The sequence below is a fragment of the Erythrolamprus reginae genome, chromosome 3 (genome assembly GCF_031021105.1).
Source record: "Erythrolamprus reginae isolate rEryReg1 chromosome 3, rEryReg1.hap1, whole genome shotgun sequence".
NCBI lineage: Eukaryota > Metazoa > Chordata > Lepidosauria > Squamata > Dipsadidae > Erythrolamprus > Erythrolamprus reginae.
In genome coordinates this window covers 41,612,917-41,639,970 of record NC_091952.1, presented here as the reverse complement: position 1 = coordinate 41,639,970, position 27,054 = coordinate 41,612,917, and the positions used below count along the sequence as shown (strand labels likewise).

Genomic DNA, 27,054 nt, shown 5'->3' with positions numbered 1-27,054 from the left:
ATGAAAGTCTCCACAATTTCCATAATTTTGAATAACCCAGAATAATATTTGAGAACATATTCCTTTAGTTAAGATCCTCATTAACCTCAGAGTTTCATTATCCTTAGGAATAACTTGTAGAAATTTTGCTTTGTTTTCCATTCTCAGGGATTTTTACCTGAAAGCAAGTTTCATCGTATACTCACTGAGCCTGTACTCCGAGATGTTGGACCTCGACGAAGAGGAAGGAGGCCAAGAAGTGAACTCTTTAAAACTCCGGGAATAGGAGCAGATGCTTCATCTGGAATGGGACCATTATTCATGAATGGACTTATAGCTGGAATGGATTTAGTAGGACTTCAGAGTATGAGAAACATGCAAGGCATTCCTTTGGCTGGACTGGTTGGCTTTCCTGCTGGATTTGCAGCATTACCTTCTGGTGAGGATGTCAAAAGCACTCTGAGCATGTTGCCAATGATGTTACCAGGCATGGCTGCTGTACCACAGATGTTTGGTGTTGGAGGACTTCTTAATCCATCAATAGCTACTACTTGTACTTCAACTGCTCCAACTTTATTAACAAGCACAACTAAAAGTGGTACAACACTTTCAGAAAATGAAACTGAAGACCAACAGAATACCCAAGGTTCAAAAGTAGAAACTGTTTCCGAAGACAAATTGAGTCCTAATTCATTTTCCGATCAATCAGAACCTGCAATAACAACCAGTAGTCCTGTAGCCTTTAACCCATTTCTTATTCCTGGAATGTCATCGGGACTGATATATCCCTCAATGTTTCTTTCTCCTGGTATTGGTATGGCCTTGCCAGGTCTTCAACAAACCAGACACTCGGAGGCAACAAACCTAGAAAGTCAGAAAAGGAAAAAAAAGAAAACTAAAGGGGAATTAGCAAATGTGGAACCAGAAACGCTCTCACTTTCTGACAAGGAACATGCTAGCAAGCAAAACTGTACAGAACAAATACCATATGTGTCAATGGAGCATGAACGTGATGTACCAGCAGAGGAGGAGGAAGAGGAAGAGTTAAAAGAAATTAAAGATATCAATTAGATTTTTTTTTGTTTTTTTTTCTTTTCTGAAAAAAATATTGTGGCTTGTTTCTCATCCCATAAATATTTGTTATCGCTCTTTGTCCCCACATCACCTTCATAAAAACTGTGTTTCTGTAAGTAATATTATCTAGCTAATTCCTGGTAAGAAAATTATGGTGACATTTTAATAGTTACAAGGTCTTGCCATAGAAACAAGCAGTGTTCTAACAGCGTGGGAGGAATGGAATTCTGGTTCATTTGTCCACTATTCACCCTTCTTCAAACAGTAGCAAAGTATCCAATCATTTCTAAAACTGGTCATCCCTCCCTTCTTCCAAATAATAGTAAGTTTGTGGTCATTCCCAAAACTGCTTGCTTGTGTAAAAGAAAAAAAAATCTGGGAAAAGAAAGTGCTTCTTGTAGAGGAAGAACACAGGGAAAGGTTGATGTTTTTACAATGACACTGAATTTAAAAAAAAACAAATCTTGTATTTTGGAGTAAAAAGCACAGCTATAATAAGTGCTAATGTGTATTTTTTGATTTAAAGTATTTCCCTATTTTATCATGTTTACTAGAATAGTAGTTTAGACAGAATTATATAACTAATGATTGAAATGCATATATTCCTTTTTTTTAAGGCATTAATAGTAGATAAATAATTTCTTCCTGTTCACACTACAAAGTTTTGGAAACAAACTGCTGTAAGGAGAAAGATTACTTAACTTTTATATTTCTAAAAGAAAATCTTGTTTTATGTTTAAGATGCATTTCAGTTTTTTTTTCTTTAGATACCAAGCCCATTTCAGCTCCTGCTGAGAAATTTATGCACAACTTACCTTTATTAAAAAAAAATACAGTGGCATGAAGAGGGTTATAATAACTACCAATTATTTTTTCAACTTTGTACTACTCATTTCTCACAAAGGCACTTGGCATTTTTCCCCTAGGGAAGAAGAAAGCAATGAAATTTTTTAAAAGTGGGAACTGGACCTAAGTTTTATCTTTTTTTTTTCTTTCTTTGTGAAAACTTTGAAAACTGATTTTTTAAAAGCTGTGGAATGGATTTTTCCATTATAGTTGGCCTTTGGCAGGGATTGTCAAAGTTTCATAACTTGACTTTATCCTTCATTTCTTTATCAGACTGTGAAAACATTTTTTGCTATTTCTTTCCATTCCTCTTGAGCCCTTGCACTCTTAAGTGATATTTCCCAGCATCCCCACATATATGTTTTGTGTTTTAAATGAAACTGTTTAAAAACATATGCCAATTTTTAATGTTGAATTGCACCCAAAAACAGTTCTTACATAATTATCTTTATCTCCACTCCTGTGTCACTTTTCTTTCACTTGGGCTTGTTCTAATATATAGCTCGTGATTTGAGACTTGAAAAACAATTTGGTGCGATGTTTAAATGGCAGACCATTTAAAGGGGCTTGGGAGTGTATGCTAATGTTCAGTTTCACACTTGGTTTGTCACAATTTACTGTATTTTTTTTCTTTTACTGTTTGCTAATTTATCAGGTGGTCCAAATGCTTTTGACATAACTATTTCAGTTTGCATTATTTATTTATGATGCTTTTTCATTGTCTTTTATACATTTGAGATTTTAAAATGTGTACATGTTAAATTTAGCATCTCAAAGAAGTCTGTTACCCATGAATTAAAATTAAGGCTGCATGTTGCGGTGAATTTATAGTATTGGGTTGGAATCAATACCAACAAGTTACATAATTTGGTTACATTGTTGCAGAACAATTGGATAATATTATATACCCTATTTAATACAGCTGTATAGGACAGATACTGTATGGCTATTGACAGATTTCTTAGAAGTGCTGCTATCTCTGTTTAACTAACATTTTGTTCAGCTTTGCTTCCAATGGAAGCAAAGAGGGTTTTTTCAGCTGTTAAATCCAAAATCAATATAATTTATTTATGTAAAAAAAAATCACTTGATATATTTTTGAACCTTTTAAGTACTAATAACTTTTTATTTAGTAGAAAAACCATGTACTTGCCCTAAATCCTTAAAATACAAATGCTATAAAACTTCATATATCTTAAAAGCCTTACTGTCAATGGATGCAAATCTCTATCTGGAGTCTACTTGTAATATATACGAATGTTTGGCAGGGTTACATTTATAAGGAACAGGGTTGAAACTGAATTTTAGTTTGTCAGCATGTTCTATATACCTTGTCCTTTCTTTTTTAATGTATGTTTGTAGGCTTTGTTTGACTTTCAATATGTGACCCTTTTGCAGTGTGAAGCTGTTCTGGCTTATTTACAGTGAAAGGCATAAATGGCTTTTTTTCATATCCATTTTAAAAACATATGCGAATTTCTCATTTACTTCATGAACACTCACACCAACATAAATCACCAAAAGATGTGCTGTTAAAATAAAGTGTCTGTGCTTGTACAATGCATAGATTTAAAGGTCAAAATTTTAATTTTTGAATTTAGTGCCTATATTATGTGTTTCTTTTTTAAAAAAAAAAACTTGGCTGAGCCTTGCAAAAAAAATGTACATACCTTTTTCTAGGAAATCTATTTCTGATTGTTTTGCTTGATTTGGAACTAAACATGAATTGCCTTTTTCTTAGCATGAGCACTGTTTTGGCCTGCAACTTTTCTTTCTTTCACATTTTCTATCTGATTAACCCAAGAATACCCTGATGTGATAACTCTGTAATGGTTAAAAATAGCTTAGGGTATTTCTCTGACTATAGAATATTTACACACAATTCAAGAAACTAAACATCAGTACTATTTTTAAGCCATCCTTTTTTTCTGGTGAGAAGCTCAAGCTATATAATTAGAATATTTCCAGTTCATGTATTTTATGAATTTTCAAAGAAGTCCATTATTAGAATAATCTTCTAGTAATTCATGCATATCATCCACTGAATTTGCACAGCATGTTTAACTAGCAAGAACAAAATGTGGTAGTTTCACCAGCTGAGATCCTGAGAATCTCTTTGAAGAATGTGCTACAATAAAGATGCCAATAAATGATTTCGATATTAAATTTCCAAAAGAAAAATCAATAATGAACACGCTTGCTCTGATTTCTTAAATCTCTTATTTTTTAAGAACAGGAATAGTATGCTTTGTGTAAGATAAACAGGTTGTCTTTCAAAATCTCTTTATGCATCAAGTTAACCAGAATATAAAGATTTTTTTTAAAAAAAACCTGAGTTGGCTGACAGGATTTAATATAAAAATAAAGTTGTTATTTAGAATATTCTCCTTAAGTAGATATCTTTCAAGAGAATCAATTTTATTATAGACATGCATTGTAAAATTTATAATACGTAACACCAACCACACTCAGTGGTTTACATGAAAAAATATATAAGAAATTTGAAGCTGGGTAGTGACTTGAATTGAAGCTCATGTACTTTCTCTTAAAGGGAAAGAACCTACGAGATTGTATAAATTCCATTATTTATATCTTATTTTGATCCAGTACTCAGTTGCTATCACATTTGATCTGAATAGAAAACTTTCAAAAGTTTTCTATGATAAACTTTGTCCCTGCCATCAGAGAATGTGTGCAAAAATCTTGCCAAGCATTAATATTGTTTGCTTTGTTTCAACATAGTTAAAATTAGCAATTATAGTTTATAAACTGTATTTCAGAGTTTATAATGATATATGAATTATCACTTGCATCTTGTTTGGTGACCCACAACCGAGCTATAGCTATTCTGCTATTCCAACAAAATAACAGTTTATCAGAATAAGATTAAGTGTGTACTTCCCATCTCAGAATATCAGCCTTTGGGAAGGAAATGTATCTAAAAATACCATTATTGCTGAGAAAAGATTTCAGATTGTGAACCTAAACCTGGTCTGGGAACCATCAAACCCAGGCAACTTTTAAAATAGCAGATTATATCACAATCCTGCTCCCTCTCCCTCTCCATCCTGGTGGTCTTGTCTTTGAACAAGATAAAGAATGACTCGTTTAGGAAAAACAAAAATCTAAGCTCCGTATATTTTAATTGATCAAGTAATGAAATTAAATCCAAAAGCTTGTTGCATATATTCAACTTGCCTTAGCTTTAGATTTCAGTTCAGTTGGGAAGCATTGCTTTTTGAAAATGTGGAGAACTATGGGGAAAAAATTCAAAAGTATTAAAAACATATTCCACAATGCAGGTGATAATTTTTGTCTATCTTCAAGTTAAACAAATTTTGGAGGGCAGTCTAATTTAGAATATTAAAGTACCGTAAAACATATAACCAATGTATTATGGCCTAGGTAACAGAGGTACAACAGCAATACATGCAATTCAGTTTAATAATATAGTAATTAAGGCACCAAAAGGTTCTAAGTTCTTAAGTGTTTTTTTCCTCTTTGATGATGTAAGGTTGGCAACAGATGGTAAGAACATTCCCTAAAAATTCAGTAGAAGATTCTGTTTCTTTCAATTATAGTTCCTTTGCTATTTTAAAAACAAGTACCCTTTATATAGAAACAGGACAAGGATACTTTGTCAATTCTTGGGCAATGGAATTATCAAATCCATGAATAAACAAGTGCACAAAAGGTATATGGATGCCAACAGAAAGAAAAAGGAACTAATTGACTTGAAATGTATACCTGTATCAATAGAAGACTTAAAAGGCAGGTGTTTGTTGATATAATTGACAGCCTCTCTCTATGGAAGCAGCTATTTTGGTTTTAAATGTAGCATAATACTTTTCCAAAATGCAATAATTTACTGGTATCTAATTCATGTTGGTCTACTTAGATCTCTTTAAATCCAGTAGATGTTTCTATATCATTATTACTACTATCATAAATGATTTTTAAGAAATTATTTTAAACTACGACAGGTATAACAAGGGGTTGGGCTATATATAAATGACAATCGCCAATTTTTTAAAATATAAATCATTCATTCATAGATACCGATAGACTCTTGGCCCAGGACCAACACAATGTAATTGTTGTTAAAGAAATAGCTAATTTTCCACTTGTAATCTCAATTGTCATGTGTTTTTTACAATGGAAAGCTGCTTTCATTATTCTTGCTTGGGGAGTTAACTTTGTTTCTTTGTTTTTTATCCTTTTCTTAAAACTAATTTTATTAAAAGTTTTTTTCAGAATAAAATAATACCAAGTTAAAGAAAAGGGGGAAATAAAGTAAAATACATGGGTGGGTTACAGTGATAGTGAATTCATCCTTGTCAGAGGGTGCTGGTTTGCTTCCTACTCAAGAAGCCATTCCTGGACAATTTTTGTCAAGTCTCCCGCCTTCTTTTTCTAGGAAAGGTGGTTGAAAAAGTTGCAATTCCAGAGGACCCTGGAGGAAACAGATTATCTGGACCCTTTTCACTCCGGTTTCAGGCCCATAGATAAGGGCCTGAAACTTCATTGGTCACACTCCTGGATGATCTGCAACGTGAGTAGGATGGAGGTGATTCCATCCTTGTTCTTCTTTGACCTCTCAGTGGCTTTTGATACCATCAGCCATGATATCCTTTTGAGAGTTGGGCGTGGGCAGCACAATTTTGTGCTGGTTCATTTCCTCTGAGGCTAGTCCCAATCAGTTTTAATGGGGAGCGAGAGGACCAGCTTATTGCCCCTCCTTTGTGCAGTCCTGCAGGGCTTAATGCTCTCTCAACTCCTTGATGAAACCACTGGGTGAGATTATCCTCAAGGATTATCCTCAATGCACTGATGAGACCCAAGTATATCTCTCACAGGCCAAGTGAATGATGTAATGGATGTCCTATCACAGTGCCTGGAGACTGTCGGGGTCTGAACAGGAAACAAGTGTCAACTGGGGCCCCTGTATCTAGGTTATCATGTTTAGTCCTGGATGGGGTTGTAGTAAACCCAGACAGACTCAGTGTGTAACTTGGGAATTCTTTTGGATTCATGGCTCCTGCTCAAACAGCAAGTGGCCAGCTGTGGCTAGGAGGGCATTTATCTACTTGTACATTATGCACCAGTCACTCCCCCTTCTTGGACAGAGACACTCTGTTGTCACTCATGTTATGTGCCAATTAAACAATTGCAATGTGCTCTACGTGGGACTACTCTTGAAAAGAATCTGGAAGCTTCAGCTGTTGCAGAATAGGGTCGCATGAGCCATACTGGGTGCCCAAAGGGCATATATACTGCTCAAAAAAATGAAGGCAACACTCAAATAACACATCCTAGATCTGAATGAATGAAATATTCTCACTGAATACTTTGTTCTATACAAAGTTGAATGTGCACAACAGCATGTGAAATTGTCAGTGTTGCTTCTTAAGTGGACAGTTTGATTTCACAGACGTCTGATTTACTTGGAGTTATATTGTGTTGTTCAAGTGTTCCCTTTATTTTTTTTGAGCAGTGTATAATAACTTTGCGAACTGCGCAAAGTGCCAGTTTGTTTCTCAAATCCAATTGAGGTATTTGTCATCACCTATAAAGCCCTGCACAACAGAGGGCCAGACAACCTATGTCCGTGATGGCAAACCTATGGCATGGGTGCCACAGGTGGCACGCGCAGCCATAATCTGAGGGCACATGAGGTGTTGCCTTATGTCAGCTGGAGCCACATGTTCATGCTGGCCAGCTGATTTTCAGCCTTCCAGAGGGCAGGGGGGGGAGTCATTTTTGCCTTCTCCAGACTTCAGGAAAGCCTCCAGAAGCCTAGGGAAGGCAAAAAAAGGCACAACGGGCCTATTGAAAGTTCAGAAACAAACTTCCAGTAGGCCCATTGGACCCGTTTTTTGCCATTCATAGGCTCTGGAGGTTTCAGTGAGGTCTGAATGCATGCGTGGTAGGGGAGCGCAGGGGAGTTGTGCGTGCATGCTTGGGGGGAGGGCATTGTATTATGGGTGTGAGCACATGAGTACGTGCTATCATGGGCACATGCGCCCTTTTGGCATCCGAGCAAGAAGAGATTAACCATAACTGACCTATGTAATCACACCAGCACCTCCTGCTCATTCTAGCAGGGAAGATACGTTGCAGACCCTGTCAGTCAAAGAACTTTGGCTGACAGGGTCTAGAACGAAGGGCTTCTCCACTGCTGCCCCTACAATTTGGAACAATGCATTCAGCCCCCAATCTCTTGGCCTTCTGCAAAGTGGTCAAAAGTTGACTATGCAGCCTTGGATGGGGGGACACAAAACCCCTTACGAATATGGGGCTGCCTGGCCCTGTGCCACCACCACCCCGCCTATATTAACATCGGCTAATTCTCCCATCTTGAAATTTTTTTACCTTTTGAATTTTTATATTTTTATAATTTTAAAACTTTTAAATCTTAATTCTGATTTTAGTGTTAAATTTTATACATTGTTATATATTGATTATATTGTACACTGCTCAGTGTTCCTCTCTGGGGGAGATGGGAGGTTAAGAAATAGGAAATGTAAGTAAATAAAATTAAGTAAATAAGAGAAAGGGAAGGAGGGAGGGATGGGGGAAGGGAGGAAGGGAAGGAAGGAAGGAAGGAAGGAAGGAAAAGCTTTTGACCTTTTTTTACAACAGTTATAAAGGCATTTATTTTTTATCCTATCTAAGGTTACATTATGCTTCAGTTTTTTCACCTTTTTCGCAAAAAGGTGAAAGGTTTCCAGACCCTAACAAATGTAGTTATTGACTTTTCCTTACCAACAAGTCAGTTTTATCACCTTTTTCTTTGTTCTGTTTGTGGTTGTTTGTATTCGTGTAGCCATTACTTACTTACATCTTTAGCACAAGAGAAGTGAGTACTGTACTCCACAAAGGCAGAGCTGCAAATGCGACAACAACGTTGCCCAGCCATCTGTCCAACATGTGGCAGGACATTCCATGCCGATATAGACCTTATGAGCCACCTGTGGACACACCATGGACAGCCCACAACCCTCTGGATATCAAAGTCCTCTTCGAAAACGGTGGAGGAACAACATCATTGACATCAATATACTGTGACCACCTTAACGCATGAATTTAGGCTTTGCTGTAGAATATGTTGGTCTTCAAACTGCCATCAGCTTCTTTATTCAAAAAAACCAATACAGCTAGTCTTTCAGAATAAGAAGATTCTAAATAGAAATTACGGTACCTAACCACACACAATTGTGCGTTAAAAACTAATAATACTTATTAAAACAGTAGCTATAACCATGCAAGCCACAAGAAATAAATATTTAGATTTTATAAAATAATACCAACTTTTAACTTCAAAGGTTTTTCAGCCAAGTTAACTGGATAAATTAAAGGACGGTGGCTACAATTACACCATGCCAGATATGTTCTTGAGTGGACTGGTGGGGTGACTCCAAGCATGGAAACCTGTCAGCCCATCAAGGTAGATCAGATTAGAAAATCAGTGCATGCCGGTATTACTTTTATTAAAAGTTTAGAGTGCAAATGTAGATATGTTTTTCCTTCTCTGTGTGTTCAAGAAAATTAGGCAAAGTTTTGTTTGGATGTTTACTTGGATTGCAGTTCTGCCTGATTTCTGGCTTCCTTTACAGGTAATTTTTGGGTTACCATGGTAATTGGAACCAAGATTGTTGTGGCTAAGCAACGTTGTGAAGTGTCAAATCATATAACTGATTTGCTTAGTGACAGCAAATCTGTCTGTTGGAAGAGGCCTGAGGACCAGCAGAGGCTGCCTCCAGACAGAGACTGAAGGCAGGAGAAACTTACTGGAGTGACTTGGAAACTTCTGTGCTGCTTTTCCCATTGACTTTGCTTATGGGAAGCTGGAAGGGAAGGTCACCAATGACAATTATAACTCTTAGCACCCTGCAATATCGTAATTATAAGGGCATCCCAGCTCTGTTTTACAATCAGAAGCCCCGGGGGATTAACAGTATACGAAGATATAATGTTTATATACGTTATACTAGTAAGATATATATTATATAGTATTTTCCTCTATAAAAACATGCCATCTCCAGAGAATTAGGAAATAGCTGCTTTACTTAGACGCAATAGTTGTTCCTAAGCCTCTGCACCTGATAACACCCCATTTGAGAAGGCGGGACTCCTTCCCCGCAAATTGTGAAAAAGCGGCTCTCATGCATTCTCCACAACCAGGCCTTTAAAACAAAGAATCCACCTCTCTCGGGCGTTGTTCCTCGCTGACTGCGCCCAAGAAGAAGAAGAATGACAAACGTTGCGCGGTTGGCACCGTGCAGGAGCCCCAAAACTAAACCAAGTCTTTTGCGCGAACCTCCCTCGCGGCTCCCCACGACGCAAAACACAGTGACGTCAGCGCGTACAGAAGACCAGGCGGAACGTCAGCTGCCAGCCTCGCGAAGCCGGGTGGAGGAGGGGGCGGGGAGGAGGGAAGAGGGAGGGGCTGAAGGGGCGTCTCCTTGTCCATGACAGGCTGAGGGTTTTGGCGCGCTCGGCGGAAAGCATTGTGGGTAGGGCAGCAGCTTGCCTGTGGCAGCGAGGACGGTTGCTCTCATGTCGCAGGAAGGAGGCGAGGAGGCTGCCGCGGTGCCGTGCCCTGTCCGGGCCGCCCTTGACCATCTGTGTCAGGAGCTCAATCTGGACGTTGACAGCGCTTCGGAAGCCCTTCGGGATTTCACAGCCTTGCGGGGCACCTACAGCCTTGAGGTAAGAGACGGCTTGTCTGTCAATGGAAGGGATGGGTGGCTGGCTGACGGACTGAGTGACTGAATCCTTGGAGCTGGTTCGGTGCTCAAGTGGCAACGCAGAGGCCGAGGCTTCCTTGTTCTTGGTGTGTGTTGTGTGTGCACAATCCTAGATGGGGGCTCCTGGGACCCGGCAACAGTCGACTAGGGCAGGACATGGCAACTTTAGAATTTATTTATTTTTGTTGGCCAAGTGTGATTGAACACACAAGGAATTTGTCTTTGTGCATATGCTCTCAGTGTACATAAAAGAAAATACACATTTGCTAAGAATCATGAGGTACAACACTTAATGATTGTTATAGGGGTCAAATAAGCAATAAAGAAACAATCAATATTAATAAAAACCTTAAAGATACAAGCAACAAATTACAGTCATACAGTCAGAAGCGGGAGGAAATGGGGTTTAGGAATGATGAGAAAAAACTAGTAGAAATAGTTTGACCGTGTTGAGGGAATTATTTGTTTAGCAGAGTGATGGTGTTTGGGGAAAAACTGTTCTTGTGTCTAGTTGTCTTGGTGTGCAGTGCTCTGTAGCGAGGTTTTGAGGGTAGGAGTTGAAACAGTTTGTTTGTTTGTTTATTATTTATTTATTTGATTTCTATGCCACCCTTCTCACAGCGACTCGCCTACAATATTATAAATACAACAATACATAAAAGAAATCTAATTTACTTTAAAAGACTAATATAGATTGCTAAAAAGTGTTAAAACCCCATATACAGACATACACACTCATCAGATTAAATCATTCATAATATTGGCCGGAGACAATCTCATTGGTGCAGGACAATCTCTTATGTCCGGGATTCGAGGGGTCAGTAAATATTTTCACAGCCCTCTTTTTGACTCGTGCAGTATACAGGTCCTCAATGGATGAATGTTGGCAGCAACTGTTTTTTCTGCAGTTCTGATTATCCTCTGAAGTCTGTATCGGTCTTGTTGGGTTGCAGAACCAAACCAGACAGTTGTAGAGGTGCAGATGACAGACTCAATGATTCCTCTGTAGAACTGTATCAGCAGCTCCTTGGGCAGTTTGAGCTTCCTGAGTTGGCACAGAAAGAACATCCTTTGCTGTGATTTTTTGATGTTAGGTGATCATTTTAGGTCTTGAGATATGATAGAACCTAGAAATTTGAAGGTCTCTTCTGTTGATACTGTGTTGTCTAGTACTGTATTGTGAGAGTTGGAAGGATGGAGGGGTTTCTCCTAAAGTCTACCACCATTTAAAGTTGGCGGCCTCCCACTCCCAGAATGATTCTGGAAATTTATTTTTATGTATTTTTTATTTATTTTATTTATTTGTCAAACATATATAGGATAGTAGTAGTTTGTATAAACATAACATAAAAAGTAACAATAAAAGAGGACAATAGGACAGGGACAATAGACATAGTGGTGCGCTTATGCACACCTCTTTCAAATCTCTTTGAAATGGGGAGAGGTCAGCTGTAGATAATCTAAGGTTAAAGTTTTTGGGGTTTGGGGAGGAAACCACAGAATCAGGTAGTGCGTTCCAGGCATTGATCACTCTATTGCTGAAGTCATATTTTCTGCAGTCGAGTTTAAAGCAGTTTACATTGAGTTTGAATCTATTATGTGCTCATGTATTGTTGAAGGTGAAGTAGTCATTAACAGGAAGGGCATTTTGGTATATGATTTTATGAACTACATTTAGATCAGATTGGAGGCGACGTAGTTTTAAATTGTCTAACCCCAGTATTTCAAGTCTGGTGGAATAAGGTATTTTGTTGCCAGCGAAGAAGTGAAGGACTCTTCTTGTGAAATATTTCTGGACTCTCTCCATTGTGTTAATGTCTGATATGCAATGCGGGTTCCAGACAGGTGAGCTGTATTCAAGAATTGGTCTAACAAATGTTTTGTAAGCTCTGGTTATCAGTGTAATATTGCCAGAGAAGAAGCTACGTAACATTTACATTAACACGGTTAACAACTCTTTGTGCTTTTTCAGCAATGTTGTTACATGGGCTCTAGCACTTAGGTCTTTGACAGAGTGAGGGTCATGTACAAATTCGTTTTCTCCAAGTTTGTATTTTGTATTCTGATTATTTTTGCCAATATGTAAGAGCATTTGTTGGTTGAGGTTTGAAGTTGCCAGTTGGAGTTGGAGTCCGCCAGACTTAAACTTGCCAAGGTTGGAGACCCCTAGACTGGAACATGTGATGAGGGAGATTCCCAAGTGTCCCGTTTCCTAGGAGAATTTCAGTTGTCGGACTAGATAAATGACCTTTGGAAATAGGATAGGGTTAAATATTGAACGATAGATTTTTAAAAATTAAAATAAAAGTCTTCAGAAACTTCCCTCCTCCTAAAGCTAAAGCTGCAGGTCATAAGTGCATGCAAGCTGCTATGTGGCTGAATTTTGATCATATGAAGTTGATGCTGTTGAAGCAGCTATAACTTTGGGTACATATTACAAATCCATTTTTCCAGCGCCATCATAAAATTGAATGGCCACTGAACAGATGGTTGTAAGTTGTGGACTACTGGTAATTATTAGATTCTTTGGTTTAAAAGAACTCTTTCATATGACTCATCTCTCTATGCAAGGCAGAGAATTGTGATAATTCAGAATTCAATTTTTTTAAAAATGAAATGATTGTTTTTTTCATGTGAAGTACTGTACACCAAGGTTCGACAAACCCAGGCGCCTGGTCGCCAGTGGCGCCTAGAAAATGTTGTCTGGCGCCTAGAAGGGCGCTGCGGTGCCTCTGACCTCTCCGCTCCTGCCCGATGCAGCGGTTTCTGGCGCTCTCCTGCTGGGTCCCAAAGAAGGCAGGCAGGAAGGAGACCTCCATTCTTCGCGCCTTTTTCCCGCCTTCCTTCTTTGGGGCCCAGCAGGAGAGCGCCAGAAACCGCGGCATCGAGCAGGAACCGGGAGGTCGGAGGCACCGGCACGGCAGCGCCCGCCCAGCTGAAGGTTCCCTGTCGTCATCGGCAAGTGTCCTTTGGTTGCCCGGCGGGAGGGCACTGGCGGGGGGGGGGCCCGCGGCTGCAGCGGCAGCGGCACAGGCAGTCGCGGGGAGATGGCGGGGGGAGGGGGGGCGGCTAAAGCGGCCCCGGGCACCGTTCCCTGTACGCTTTTCCAGGGGCGCGCAGGGAGCCGCGGCCACCCGCCCGCCTACCGGATTTCCCTCCGCGCGGCTGGGGAGGTGGATTCGCCGCCCCCGCCAGCCCGATCTCCCTCCAGTGGCTGGTGACGTAGTTCTACCGCCCTCGCCAGCCTGATCTCCCTCCGTGGGGGGGTGGGGGGCGACGAACCGACGACCGGGGGCTGTCCGTCCGTGTTGGGTGGTGCAGGGCAGGCACAGGCAGCCCCAGGGGAGAACAAGGGAGGGAGAGAAAGGAAAGAGAGAGTAAGGGAGGGAGAGAAAATTGAATGAAGGAGGGAGAGAAAGAAAGAGTAAGAAGCAGAAAGGATAGAGAAAAAGGAAGAGAAAGGGAGGGGGAGAAAGGAAAGAGGGAGGAAGGGGGGGAGAGAAAATTGAATGAAGGAGGGAGAGAAAGAAAGAGTAAGAAGTAGAAAGGATAGAGAAAAAGGAAGAGAAAGGGAGGGAGAGAAAGGAAAGAGAGAGAAAGGGAGAGAAAGGGAGGGAGAGAAAATTGAATGAAGGAGGGAGAGAAAGAAAGAGTAAGAAGTAGAAAGGATAGAGAAAAAGGAAGAGAAAGGGAGGGGGAGAAAGGAAAGAGGGAGGAAGGGGGAGAGAAAGAAGATATGAAGGAGGGAGAAAAAGAAAGAGAGATAGGAAGGAAAGAGGGAGAGAAAGGAATGAGAGAGAAAGGGAGGGAGAGAAAGGGAATGAAAGAGGGAGAAGGGGTGAGAGATAGAAAGGATAGACAGAAAGGGAGAGAAAGGAAAGAGAGAAAGGGAGGGAGAGGAAGGAAAGAGATGAGAGAGGAAGGAGGAGACAGAGGGGGTGAAAGCGATGTCAGGTGGAGACTCGGCAAAAAACCAAGTTTGCTTAAAAAAAATTCTGGCTCCTAAATTTTTTGGCTGGCTCCTAGATTCTGAACAACTTTGTCGACCCCTGCTGTACACCATTCTTTGCAAACTGGCAGTCTTGTAACAGAATGTAGTAGGGTAATATATTTTAATAGATCTTTCAAAGGAACACGCCTCCCAGTGGTTTTGTCCAAAGGAAGTTCAGAGATAAAAAATTAAATTAAAAGTTACTTTATTTCATCCAATAATCAGAATAGAAAGCTGCCTAAACAATAAAATGAATACATATAAAAAGCATAAAACTATGAACGAAAACAATATATTTAGCCACAAACTCTTATAATAGTAGAAGTCATTTAAAATCGCAACAATAATTTGAAAAAACATAGTTTGGGTTAAAGAAGTATTTATTAAACTTTACATGTAATGTTGTAAATTAAATACAATATAAAACTTTCCTTTTTAATCTACCAAATCAGAATTGTTTTTATTAATTTATAAAGCTTCTTGCTTTACAAAAGTGAAAAATTATTCATACTATAATCAGCATTATTAATCCTAAAAACTGTAAATAACTTATTTTTGCAGGGAGACATTATACATTGGTTGGCTTGTGCTCTCTATGTTGCTTGCCGTAGAAGTGTAGTGCCTACTGTAGGAAGTAGTTTGATGAAAGGAAACTGTGTCTCACTGACCAGAATTCTGCGTTCAGCCAAGTTAAGGTATTTTGGTTTTAAACAATATTCCCTGTGCCATTTTGCTCTAAAATTGCCTACTTTTATTGACTACTCCCTGATACAGCTGAGATGACTAACATTCCATTTGGGAATTGCAATGAACTTGGTATCTGATTAATGTTATCATAACTATGATTGTGTTACTATTGTTACCTAAATCAAGCATTATCAATTGTTACCTAAATCAAGCATTGTTATCACAATTTTTGTTGTGAGAATATGGTTATGTAAACAGTTCAGCAAAGTAAAGAGGGATGTAATAATGATATTAAGTGACTGAACAGATCTGTCTAAGACATGGTATGCTCTAAGGCAGTGATGGCAGACCTATGGCACGCGTGCCACAGGTGGTACGTGGAGCCACATCTGCTGGCATGCATGCTGTTACTCTAGCTCAGCTCCAATGTGTGTGTGTGTGTGCCGGTCAGCTGATTTTTGGCTTGCACAGAGGCTCTGGGAGGGCATTTTTGGCTTCCAGAGAACTTCCTGGGGGATGGGGGAAGAAGTTTTAACACTTCCCCGGCTCTAGGGAAAATGTTGGAGCCTGGGGAGGGCGAAACGGGAACCAACTGGGCCCACCAAAAGTTGGGAAATAGGCCTCCGGGGGGAGGGGGGAAGCTGTTTCACCCTCCCCAGGCACTGAATTATGGGTGTGGGTACTCGCACAGGGACAATAGCGCATGCATACACTTTCAGCACCCAAGGGAAAAAAAGGTTCGCCATCACTGTTCTAAGGAATAAGGAACAATGATTGTCTTTACAGAAAAAAGTCTTTATGGTAATTTATATGCCACAATATTGAGTTAACACAATATGTTAGCCAAAAGCAAATAAAATTATCATTTAAGGCCATTGTCAAGAATAGCACAGAGATTTATCTTGTTCTTTATTTAGCATTCCAAAGAAAGAACCATGTATTGGACACAAGACTTTATGAAACTAGATAGTTTGGTCAGGTAATTAAATATTAAGCTATAATGTGATTTTGCTTGATTTAGTGTATGGTCTGAATCCAGCCATTGTTAGTATATTCAATAAACCATTGTTCAACAAATCAGTGTAATCAAGTACAGTACACAGAGTAATGCTAATCACCATTTTTCACACTAGCCTATTTTACAGGATTATTATTAGCTGGTTCAGTCATGTTTACCTAATGACTATGATATTAATATAGTGCCTTCATATTATTGCACACAACAGTTTAAATGAAGTCTCTTTGCATTTTCAGCTGTGTCCCATTAACATATTAAGTGATACACATGTACTAATACATTCTGAATGAAATTGCTATAAAATAGACTGAAAATATCTACAGAATTTAAATGTATAAGTTGATTTTGTTTTCTTTTAAGCTTAATTCAGTTTTTTAGTAAAATGAAAAAATGGATGGACATGTCAAACCTGTGTCAAGAATTTCGAGAGAGAGTAGAGAAGTTGGAGAGAAACTTTGAAGTGTCCACAGTAATATTCAAAAAATATACCCCAATCTTTTTAGATATATTTAAAAATCCTTATGAAGAACAACCTAAATTTCAAAGAAGCAGGAAACAAAGGTAAGATGTTCAAAGGTTTTGTGGTATTTTGGACTTGATGTTGCTAAAAAAGTAACATGAACAATGGAAATATATAATAATATAAAATTCTTTGGTATACTTCTTGGCAGACTCCAGGCACATCTTTCTCAATAATGTAGTTGAGAAAGTGAAGGGCTTGGGTAATATGGTGTGAACCATTTAATGGAATTTTGTATGTACAAAAAAATGGATACAATAGGATTGGCATGGTAGCAGATGCTTGAACATACCAAATTGGTGTGTTAAGTTGCTATATACATTTATGCCCCTTCTTAAATTTAATAGATTCTAAGTCTTCTGTGTGATTTTCAGTAATTCTAAGTAATAATTTAGAACTAAAATGAGACTTCTCTTCCCATAGACGGGTACCCTGTAATGCTAAAGATCTGTTCAACTTCTGCTGGACTCTGTTTGTCTACACAAAAGGTAATTTATAACGGCTTAACTTTATTGCCTGGCTTTTATTAAATATTTCAGCTGTATCATTAAACAACTTGATGTATTCTGTTTTAAAGGTAATTTCAGTATGATTGGAGATGATCTAGTGAACTCATATCATTTACTTTTATGCTGCTTGGATATGATTTTTGCAAATGCACTTTTGTGTCCATACAAAAAAGATTTAATAAATCCGTCTTTCAAAGGTACATACTTTATTATCTTCTCTCAACTATAATGTAAAGTTTTAATTTGTTTTTAAAAATAAAATAAATTTATGGAACCTTTTTTTTTTAAAGGTTTGCCAGAAGACTTTCATACAGCTGACTCCAGAACTTCTGAAAGGCCACCATGCATTATTTCAACACTGTGTGAATTACATGATGGACTTTTGGTGGATGCCAAAGGCATAAAAGAGCATTACTTTAAGCCATATATTTCAAAGCTCTATGATAGGAAGGTATACAATAAAAATAATTACTAAGAATGTAATTATGTTTAACGTTTTCATTGCTAGGAGAAACATTTTTTTCTGGAATGCTGTTCATTTTAAATGAATACTTGGAAATGTACTGTCAAAGATTTAGCTATGAAACCATAGTCTTTTAACTTATATGTTGTAGCACTGTATTTATCTTCTCCACAATTTTTTTTCTGCTGTCTTTGATCAGAAGTTAGAAACACTCTGCCTATTGTACTTAGTGCTATCAAGCAATTCAACTCTTACAAACAACCTTTCTACCACCACTGTTAGACAATCTTTGTGTATTACAATATGGCATCTTCACCAATGTATTTTCCAGACTTGGACTTCTGGAATTGCCAGCATTTTCCATGAGCATTTCCGTAGTTGAGAATTCTGGGAGTTCAAGGACAGTGCTTAGGTTGGAGCCTACAATATAAATAGTTAAATAAATCTTAGGTCTGGTAGTTGACTATGATTTCTCTGTTGAAGGCATCTACAAAGAAAGCATCTGTTTCTGAAATTGCCAATGGTGGTTCTGTTTAGTAAACTTACTGGTACAGGTAGTGCTTGATATACGACACTTCATTTAGTGAAGTTGCAAAAGTGACTTATGACTTTTTTTCACTATTTTTTTTGACTTATAACCATTGTAGCATCCCCATGGTGACATGATCAAAATCCAGACACTTGGTAATTGACTCACATTTATGACAGTTGCAGTGGCCCAGGGTCATGTGATCAACTTTTGTGAGCTTCTGACAAGCAGTCAATGGAGAAGCCAGATTCCCTTAACAGCCATGTTACTAACTTAACAACTTATTAATTGGATTTGTATGCGGCCCCTCTGTTGTGATTTACTTAACAACTGAGGCAAGAAAAGTCATAAAGTAGAGTAAACTCACTTAACAAATGCTTTTTTTTGCAAGATAAATTTTGGGATCAATTGTTGTCATAAGTCAAGGTGTACCTGTTTTGCAATCCATTCTGACATCCAGAAGGGTGGGGTTCTTATTTATTTACTATCTTAGTCCGTCTTTGAATAGTAGCAGCTCTCTAGGAGCACACTTACCTTCCCAATAAAGTATTAATTCTGACATAGTAAACCAGAAGCTTATGAGCTTTGCATGAGTGCATAAAGAAATTAGGAAACTAGAATTGAATATTGCTTTCTTTGTTAAACTTTTTTTAAATTACACAAAGTACCACAAACTAATTAGGCTATCAGAAAATAGTCTGATACCTTACTTTTATCTTTCTGCTTTTCTAATGATTTTAGATTTTAAAAGGAGATTGCCTTTTGGATCCAAACAACTTTGTAAATAACAAGTAAGTGTTTTGTTTAATCACACTGTTCAAAGTATTTATTAAAATATTCTAAAAGTGACTGTTCCGTGTGATTTTAGCATGTAAATTATATTGATTTTGAATAACAACTATGGTAGCTGTTGGAATAATTGCTCACTGTATTTTTAAAACTAATGTTTTCACTGTTGTCTCTGAGATATATGGTGAATTGCTGTTGGGGAATATTTATGAACGTTAGGTGAAACCGTATTATAATTACCCTGAATAGGCTATGGATAGGATTTAGGGAATTTATTATTATTATTATTATTATTATTATTATTATTATTATTATTATTATTACCGTATATACTCGAGTATAAGCCGACCCGAGTATAAGCCGAGGCACCAATTTTTGCCACAAAAACTGGGAAAACGTATTGACCCGAGTATAAGCCGAGGTTAGAAAATGCAGTGGCTACTGGTAACTTATAAAAATGGAAAACAATAAAATTACATTAATTGAGACATGTTTTAGAATATTTATTTTAAAGAAAACCAGTAAACTAGCTCTGTAAATTTAAAAGAGGGTAAACAAATTAACAATATTAACAATAAATTAAAAAGTAAAAAAAGTAGCTCGATCAGGAACAAAGCTAAAACCTAAGAGTTAAAATCCTTCAAAACTGGATTCCTTCTCATCATTAATTGGATTTACATTATTGTTCTGTTTTTATATATGCTGTGAGCCAACCTGAGTCCTTGGAGAAGGATTGCATACAAATCCAATTAAATAAATAAACAAACAAACAAACAAACAAATAAATAAGTGTATCCAAAGAAGAGCTTCAGCATTAGCTGCTGTGAGGTTATCAGCATAGAAAACCAAATAGATAGATAGATAGATAGATAGATAGATAGATAGATAGATAGATAGATAGATAGATAGATAGATAGAAATAGATACAGATAGATAGATAGATAGATATAGATAGAAAGATAGACAGACAGACAGACAGATAGATAGATAGAAATAGATACAGATAGATAGATAGATATAGATAGATAGAAAGAAAGAAAAATAGATAGATAGAAAGATAGAAAAATAGATGGATAGAAATAGATACAGATAGATAGATGATAGATAGATAGATAGATAGACAGATAGATATAGATAGAAAGATAGATAGACAGACAGACAGATAGAAAAATAGATAGATAGAAAGATAGACAGATAGAAAAAGAATTCCTGTCTAGCTCTGCCTCATAATACATTATTAGATCCTATCCAAGCAAGGACAGCAACTACCACAAAATACAATTTTTTAAACAGTTTAAATCCTTTCAAAGGAGGGGGAGGAGAATCTGACAGCAGGGGGCCTTTTTAATCTGACTAAAGGCAATGCAGAGAGGAATACTCACCATTACTTTTTTCCCCTCGGTTGGAGCAAATGGCTGCCTCATTTGCTTGAGCTAGGGAGAGGAACTACGGCATGCCAGAGGAGACAAAAGCTGGTGCCTCCTCGCTCTGGCTCAAGCAATGGCGCCCTCGTGTGGTGACTTTGTTAATGACCCGAGTATAAGCCGAGGCTGTGTTTCTCCGTACTGAAGGAGCGGGTCCAGCAGTCACATGGGTTGCTCATGTCCAATCCGGTGGAACTGAGCCTAGTATTAAAAAAGCTTGCCGGATCCGCCCCTTCCCCAGAATTCGCTCAGTTCGCATATCCTGCGGTTGTATTGTGAATGCTCGTTCAACATTCTAACACCTTCCCTTCGACCTTTCCTTCAAAAAAGTAGTAAGATTTATTGTCTTTATTCAATTACTTGCACTATTTGCGCCAGCCGTTTTTAAAAGGAAAAAAAATAAAAAGCGGCTAGGCTTTTTTACTTGGGAGAAGTTGCGGTTTCGTTTTCCCCCGGCGGTTTTGCCGGTTACGATTCCTGCGGCCGCTTGTGGATTCTTCTAATCCCTTGGCCTGGAGGTCCTGGTGCAAGTATTTATTATTGGATTATTGCTTAATTATTGTATAAAAATATATTTAAGGGCTTATAAAATACCTCCTGCGGAGTGGGACGCCTTTAGTCTCCTGGACTTAGTCGATCGCTTTTCCCCTTAAGAAATTCTACGAAGCGATTTTTTGGCGCGAAGGCCTTCGCGCCCTTTCTTAAAATATCTAGGCCTCTCGTGTTGGCCTTCTGCCAGCCGCGTAGGCCTCAGTCCACCGCGTGGATCCGGGAGCGGGCCTTGGGGGTCCCAGGCTAAATTCTCCACCGGCCTAGCCTCCAACCAGAGTGCCTTGGTTTTACTTAATTGCAAAGTTTAGGGAGGCTGGCCCCGCTGGATTTGGGGGCACGAACTCTGGGTTTGCCCAGATTGTCCTCACGTTTCAGCAGCTTCGAGGCCTCGAAGCAGGATCCATTCCTCTTGGGAAGTCCTTGAAATCTTCTCCTTATAATTTAATTATTGGCTCAGCCTTGTCTTCTGTTAATTGTCAGACTATGGCTACCTTTCCCAAGAGAGGCACAACTAAAGGTCCCAGAGAGGCCAGGCCTACAGGCGATGAGATTTCTAGTATCCCCCAGGCCTCTTCCTCCTCTTCTCCAGGGGCCCGCCCCTCGACCAAGGTCACCAGGGCCGAGAAGAGAAGGGACCTAGCCCTACAAAAGATTCATGATAAATCAGCAAAACGTTTGAAAGTGCAGGCCCAAGTAATCAGTAGTCAAGACCCACCAGAGGCCTCTAGCCTGCCTCCTTCTGGGGTCCCTGTGTTATCTCTGGATGAGCCAAACCTAGACAGACCCCAACCTAACCTATGGGGCATAGGTCCAGAGGAACCAGATATTATGGAAGATTCCCCCCAGCCAGGATCCTCCCAGGCCTTTAGGGATTCTTCTGCCATTTCTGCTGATATTTCCAGTTTACCTCCTGAGTTCCAATCTATTTTTGCTGTGTTGTCCAAAGCCATTGATGCCAAACTCTCCTCCATCAATGAGCTTCCTTTACCTCTTCCTCCTTCTCGTTCCTCCCGCCCCTTGGGTTCTTCCCCAGCGGTCAGAGCTCCTATTCAGGATGACTCAGAGTCCTCCCAAGATGAATATGAGGATGTAGAGGAGGATGAAGACCCTTTCCAGGGCTTATCTGAGGACGAGGAATCCCAAATAAAGGTCCCTCCTCCCATTACTATTTTCCCTTCTCAACTATTCAAATCTCTCCTCCTCAAAGCTAGAATTTCTACGGGATTAGCGGCCCAGGAGAAACAAGCCTCCACTTCCACTGATCCCCCGGAGGAGAATTTACCTTACTTCACAGAGGAACAGGAGGATAACGAGGTAATCCCTATGCCTAAATTATTTAAAGATGCCTTACTTAAACAGTGGGATTTTCCAGCCTCTGGCCTTAATCCCTCTACCAAGGACAGAAAGTTGTATAAACTCTCCTCTTCCTATGAAGAGCTTCTATCTTTTCCCAAACCAGATGAACCTGTCAAAATTCTTCACTCGGCAGCGGCTGTGCCAGGCGAGGCGGAGGAAGTCCTCCGTCCAGAGGACAAGCGCATCGAGCAAATGCTCAAAAGAGGTTTCTCCGCTGATTCCTGGGCCATTAAAAGTTCTGCAGCAGCCTCCTTCTTCTCCAGAGCAATGCTGCTGTGGCTTCGCCAACTTCAACATTCCTCCAGATGACTTGAGAGGTCAACAAGACTTCAACAAGGTCTTTGCAGCTGCCCAGTACGTGGCTGATGCCACCTTACAATCTACTAGATTTTCTGCTAAGTCTATTGCAGCCTCTACAACGGCAAGAAGACTCCTATGGATTCGCCCTTGGCAAGCGGGAGTTCGCCAAAAGTGGCAGTTATCCCAGGGCCCCTTAAAGCGCGACCTTCTCTTCGGTGATCTTCTGGATCCTCTCCTCACGGAGACCACAGACAAGAAGAAGGTTTTGGGCCCAACCACAAAAAAGGTTACTAAAACGCAGTCCTTTCGTCGCCCAGGGCGCCAGCAAGATCAAGCGGCTTCCTATCAGAGATCTCCAGGTCAGTATTCCCCCCGCTTTCGTTCCCAAGGTAGGAACTCCAGGGGTAGGGGTTTTCGTTTCCAAAGGGGAGCTGCCTCTAACAGGGCTTCAAAAAAACCTAGATGGTAACCTTTCCTCCATTCCCATAGGGGGTCGCCTAGCTCATTTCGCTGCAAATTGGCGTCTCACCTCCAAGGACCCTTGGGTCATTGACACTGTTCAATCAGGCCTTCTTTTAGAATTTATTTCTCCTCCCCCTAAACGTTTTATTTCCTGCCCTTCGCCCAGGTCATCCTCAGATTGTAACCGTATGGAGGAGGCCATTTCTCATCTATTGTCCATTAGAGCCATTCAGCCGGTCCCTTCCGGTCAGAAGGGCCTAGGTTTTTACTCCATCCTATTTATGGTTCCAAAGTCCTCCGGAGGTTGGAGAGCCATTTTGGATTTAAAGAAACTAAACCTATTCATCAAATATAGGAAGTTTAAAATGCACTCCTTGTCTTCTATTTTGGCCGCCATTCACTCGGGAGATTTCATGGTCTCCTTAGACCTCACTGAGGCCTACCTTCACATTCCTATAGCCAAATGCCACAGAAAATTTTTACGTTTTTCCTTTCAAGGCAGGCATTTCCAGTATAGGGCGATGCCATTTGGCCTTTCCTCGGCCCCTCGGGTCTTCACAAAGCTCTTGGGGTCCCTGGCGGCCTATATCCGGGCGTCTCCCATCCACATTTTATGTTATCTTGATGATATTTTAATTCATGGGAACTCCCTAGAGAGAGTGAAATCAGACCTTTCTGTCACCATGTCAGTCCTTCAGGACCATGGGTTTTCCATCAACTTTGAAAAAAGTCACCTCCAACCTTCCACTTCCATTCCTCACCTGGGAGCCATTATTGATTCAAAATCTTCCCAGGTTTTTCTCTCTCCCGAGAGAAAACTCAGTATAGTGGAGTTAATTTCTAACATTTTATCTAATCCTTCAGTATCCATAGTTACTCTATCTTCTCTTTTGGGGAAGATGGTGTCATGCATAGGCATCATTCCCTGGGCTCGCCTTCATGCTAGGGAACTCCAGTGGCTTCTGTTGCCTTTTCAGAGATCGGGGCACAGCAACTCAAATCGACGCATTGTCATCCCACTGAGTGTTCGCAGATCCTTCAAGTGGTGGAAGTCTCCGGCCATGGACAGAGGATCCCCGTTCAGGTGCCCGGATCAATTTGTCATCACCACAGATGCCAGTCTATCGGGATGGGGCGCCCACGCCCAGGGGATGATAGCCCAGGGCACGTGGTCCCCGGAGGAAGCTTCCAGGCCAATAAATTGGCTAGAGTTAAGAGCCGTCTCCCTGGCTCTGAAGCATTTCTCTCCTCGCATCCCCAACCGGCACGTTCTCATTCTCACCGACAACATTGCCACAAAAAGCCATATCTGCAGGCAAGGGGGTACGAGATCCAAGGCTCTCATGAGGGAGGCCCTCAAGCTGGGCCTTTGGGCGGAAAAACATCTCCACTCGCTCCTAGCCGATCACATCTCGGGGAGTCTCAACATCCAGGCGGATTGGCTATCCCGAGCAACGATAGACCCAGGAGAGTGGAACCTCCATCAAGACCTGTTCCATCAAATCACCCTCAGATTCGGCCTACCAGTCCTGGATCTCTTCGCGACCAATGCGAACGCCCAACTCCCTCGCTTCTATTCCAGATTTCCATCCCCGGGAGCGGAAGCGATCAATGCCCTCCGGAGTCCATGGCCTCCAGGCCTACTCTATGCATTTCCTCCGATTCCAATCCTCCCGGACGTGATTCACAAGGTCCTCACCGAGAGGGCCCGAGTAATCTTAATCGCCCCTCATTGGCCCCGCCGGCCCTGGTTCGCAGATCTCCAACAGCTGTCCGTCCAGGACCCTTGGCGACTCCCCGTTTCGGGGGATATGCTGCGGCAGGGGGCCTCTTTCCATCCAGACCCGGAGTGGTTCCACCTCACCGCCTGGCTGTTATCAGGAGAGATTTAGAGCTGCGTGGGCATGACCCTGATTCAGTGGAGGTCATTCTAAAGGCCAGAAGGGGCTCGACCAACCGAATCTACGACCACACGTGGTCCAAGTTTCACCAGTGGTGTCTTCAGGAAGGTCTCTCCCCTCTGTGCATCCCCATACACAGAATTATTTCCTTCCTTATGCAAGGTTTCCATAAAGGACTCTCCACCAGCACCCTCCGGCGTCATCTGGCAGCCATTTCATCTGTCCTAGGGGGCCCCCGCAGACAGCCTCTCCGATCCTTCCCTGAAGTTCAGGAATTCCTCAAGGGCATAGCCAACCTCAGACCTTCCAAGGTCCACAGGTATCCATCCTGGGATTTGCCACGGGTTCTCCACTCCCTCACGCAGGCACCATACGAACCCCTAAAATCGGCGTCCCTCAGGTACCTATCCTTTAAGGTAGCCTTTCTGGTGGCTATTACCTCTGCCCGACGCATTTCGGAGCTGGCTGCCCTCTCAATCAGGCAGGACCTTTGCCAATTCCATCAGGACAAGGTAGTCTTGCGACTGGACCCCACCTTCTTACCCAAGGTCAGTTCCATGTTCCACAGATCTCAGGATATTGTCCTACCTTCCTTCTGCCTCCAACGAGACCATCCCTTGGCAATTAGATGGCACACCCTGGATCTCACCAGAGCGCTGAGAATATATATCCAACGCACAGGACCCTTTCGGAGGTCAGAAGCACTTTTTGTAGCCTATCATCCCAGAGTCATGGGGGCCAAAGTGTCTTCAACAGTAATAGGCCGTTGGATCAGAGGGACTATATCTAAGGCCTATGAGTCGGCCTCCCTCTCAGTTCCAAGGAACATCACTGCGCATTCCACCAGGAGCGCAGCCACCTCGGCCGCTTGGGCGACTCAAGCCCCGTTGGAGGAGGTCTGCAAAGCAGCCACTTGGGCCTCGCCAAATTCCTTCATCAGGCACTACAAAATTGATTCTTACGCTTCAGCGGACGCTGCCTTCGGCAGAAGGGTACTCCAATCCGTTATCTCACACGATAGCAAGCTAATCCCACCCTAGGGACCATCTATTGGGTATGTCCCATGTGACTGCTGGACCCGCTCCTTCAGTACGGAGAATAGGCGTTGATTGCTTACCTGAACGCCTCTTCTCGTACGGTGAGCGGGTACAGCAGTCACTTCCCGCCCTTGTATGTGTCTTCTTTACCTTTCTATCTCTTTCTTCCTCTAACAATGAGAGTTGAACACTACAGAGCTTCACAACTGAGCCTAGTCTATGGATTCGCGAATTCTGGGGAAGGGGCGGATCCGGCAAGCTTTTTTAATACTAGGCTCAGTTCCACCGGATTGGACATGAGCAACCCATGTGACTGCTGTACCCGCTCACCGTACGAGAAGAGGCGTTCAGGTAAGCAATCAACGCCTATTTTCAGCCCATTTTTTGGACTGAAAAACTCGGCTTATACTCGAGTATATACGGTATTATTATTATTATTATCAACAACAACAATAATAATAACAACAGAGTTGGAAAGGACCCTGGGGCTCCTCTAGTCCAATCTCATGCTTAGGCAGGAAACCAAACACTACTTCAGACAAATAGTTATCCAATATCATTTTATTGTTTTATTTTATTGTTGTGAGCCGCTCCGAGTCTGCAGAGAGGGGCGGCATACAAATCTAATAAATTATTATTATTAAATTATTATCTTAAAAACTTCTAATATTGGAGTACGGTGGTACCTCTACTTAAGAACTTAATTCATTCCATGACCAGGTTTGTAAGTAGAAAAGTTTGTAAGAAGAAGCAATTTTTCCCATAGGAATCAATTTAAAAGCAAATAATGCGTGCAAACCCATTAGGAAAGAAATAAAAGCTCGGAATTTGGGTGGGAGGAGGAGGAGGACAGTCGCTGATGAAGGA

The 27,054-nt window shown here is 40.7% G+C and overlaps 2 protein-coding genes across 12 annotated transcripts in view; both read left to right on the top strand.

Moving 5' to 3' along the window:
* The window catches only part of CHD6 (chromodomain helicase DNA binding protein 6), a 178,905-nt gene extending 174,814 nt beyond the window's left edge, over positions 1-4,091 (top strand). For all 7 annotated transcript variants that reach the window (XM_070744910.1, XM_070744909.1, XM_070744907.1 and 4 more), the window contains one exon: positions 148-4,091. In XM_070744910.1, the coding sequence (XP_070601011.1) occupies positions 148-1,050 (903 nt within the window). In that variant the 3' untranslated portion in view covers positions 1,051-4,091. The remainder of the gene's footprint in view (positions 1-147) is intronic.
* A 6,295-nt stretch (positions 4,092-10,386) lies between these two features.
* Positions 10,387-27,054, top strand: part of RBL1 (RB transcriptional corepressor like 1) — a 43,191-nt gene continuing 26,523 nt past the window's right edge. For 3 of the 5 annotated variants that reach the window (XM_070744890.1, XM_070744891.1, XM_070744889.1), the window contains exons 1-7: positions 10,387-10,611; positions 15,202-15,335; positions 16,706-16,906; positions 17,289-17,353; positions 17,443-17,571; positions 17,665-17,825; positions 19,108-19,157. In XM_070744890.1, the coding sequence (XP_070600991.1) occupies positions 10,459-10,611; positions 15,202-15,335; positions 16,706-16,906; positions 17,289-17,353; positions 17,443-17,571; positions 17,665-17,825; positions 19,108-19,157 (893 nt within the window). In that variant the 5' untranslated portion in view covers positions 10,387-10,458. The remainder of the gene's footprint in view (positions 10,612-15,201; positions 15,336-16,705; positions 16,907-17,288; positions 17,354-17,442; positions 17,572-17,664; positions 17,826-19,107; positions 19,158-27,054) is intronic. The other 2 variants (XM_070744894.1, XM_070744893.1) reach the window with 2 other exon arrangements.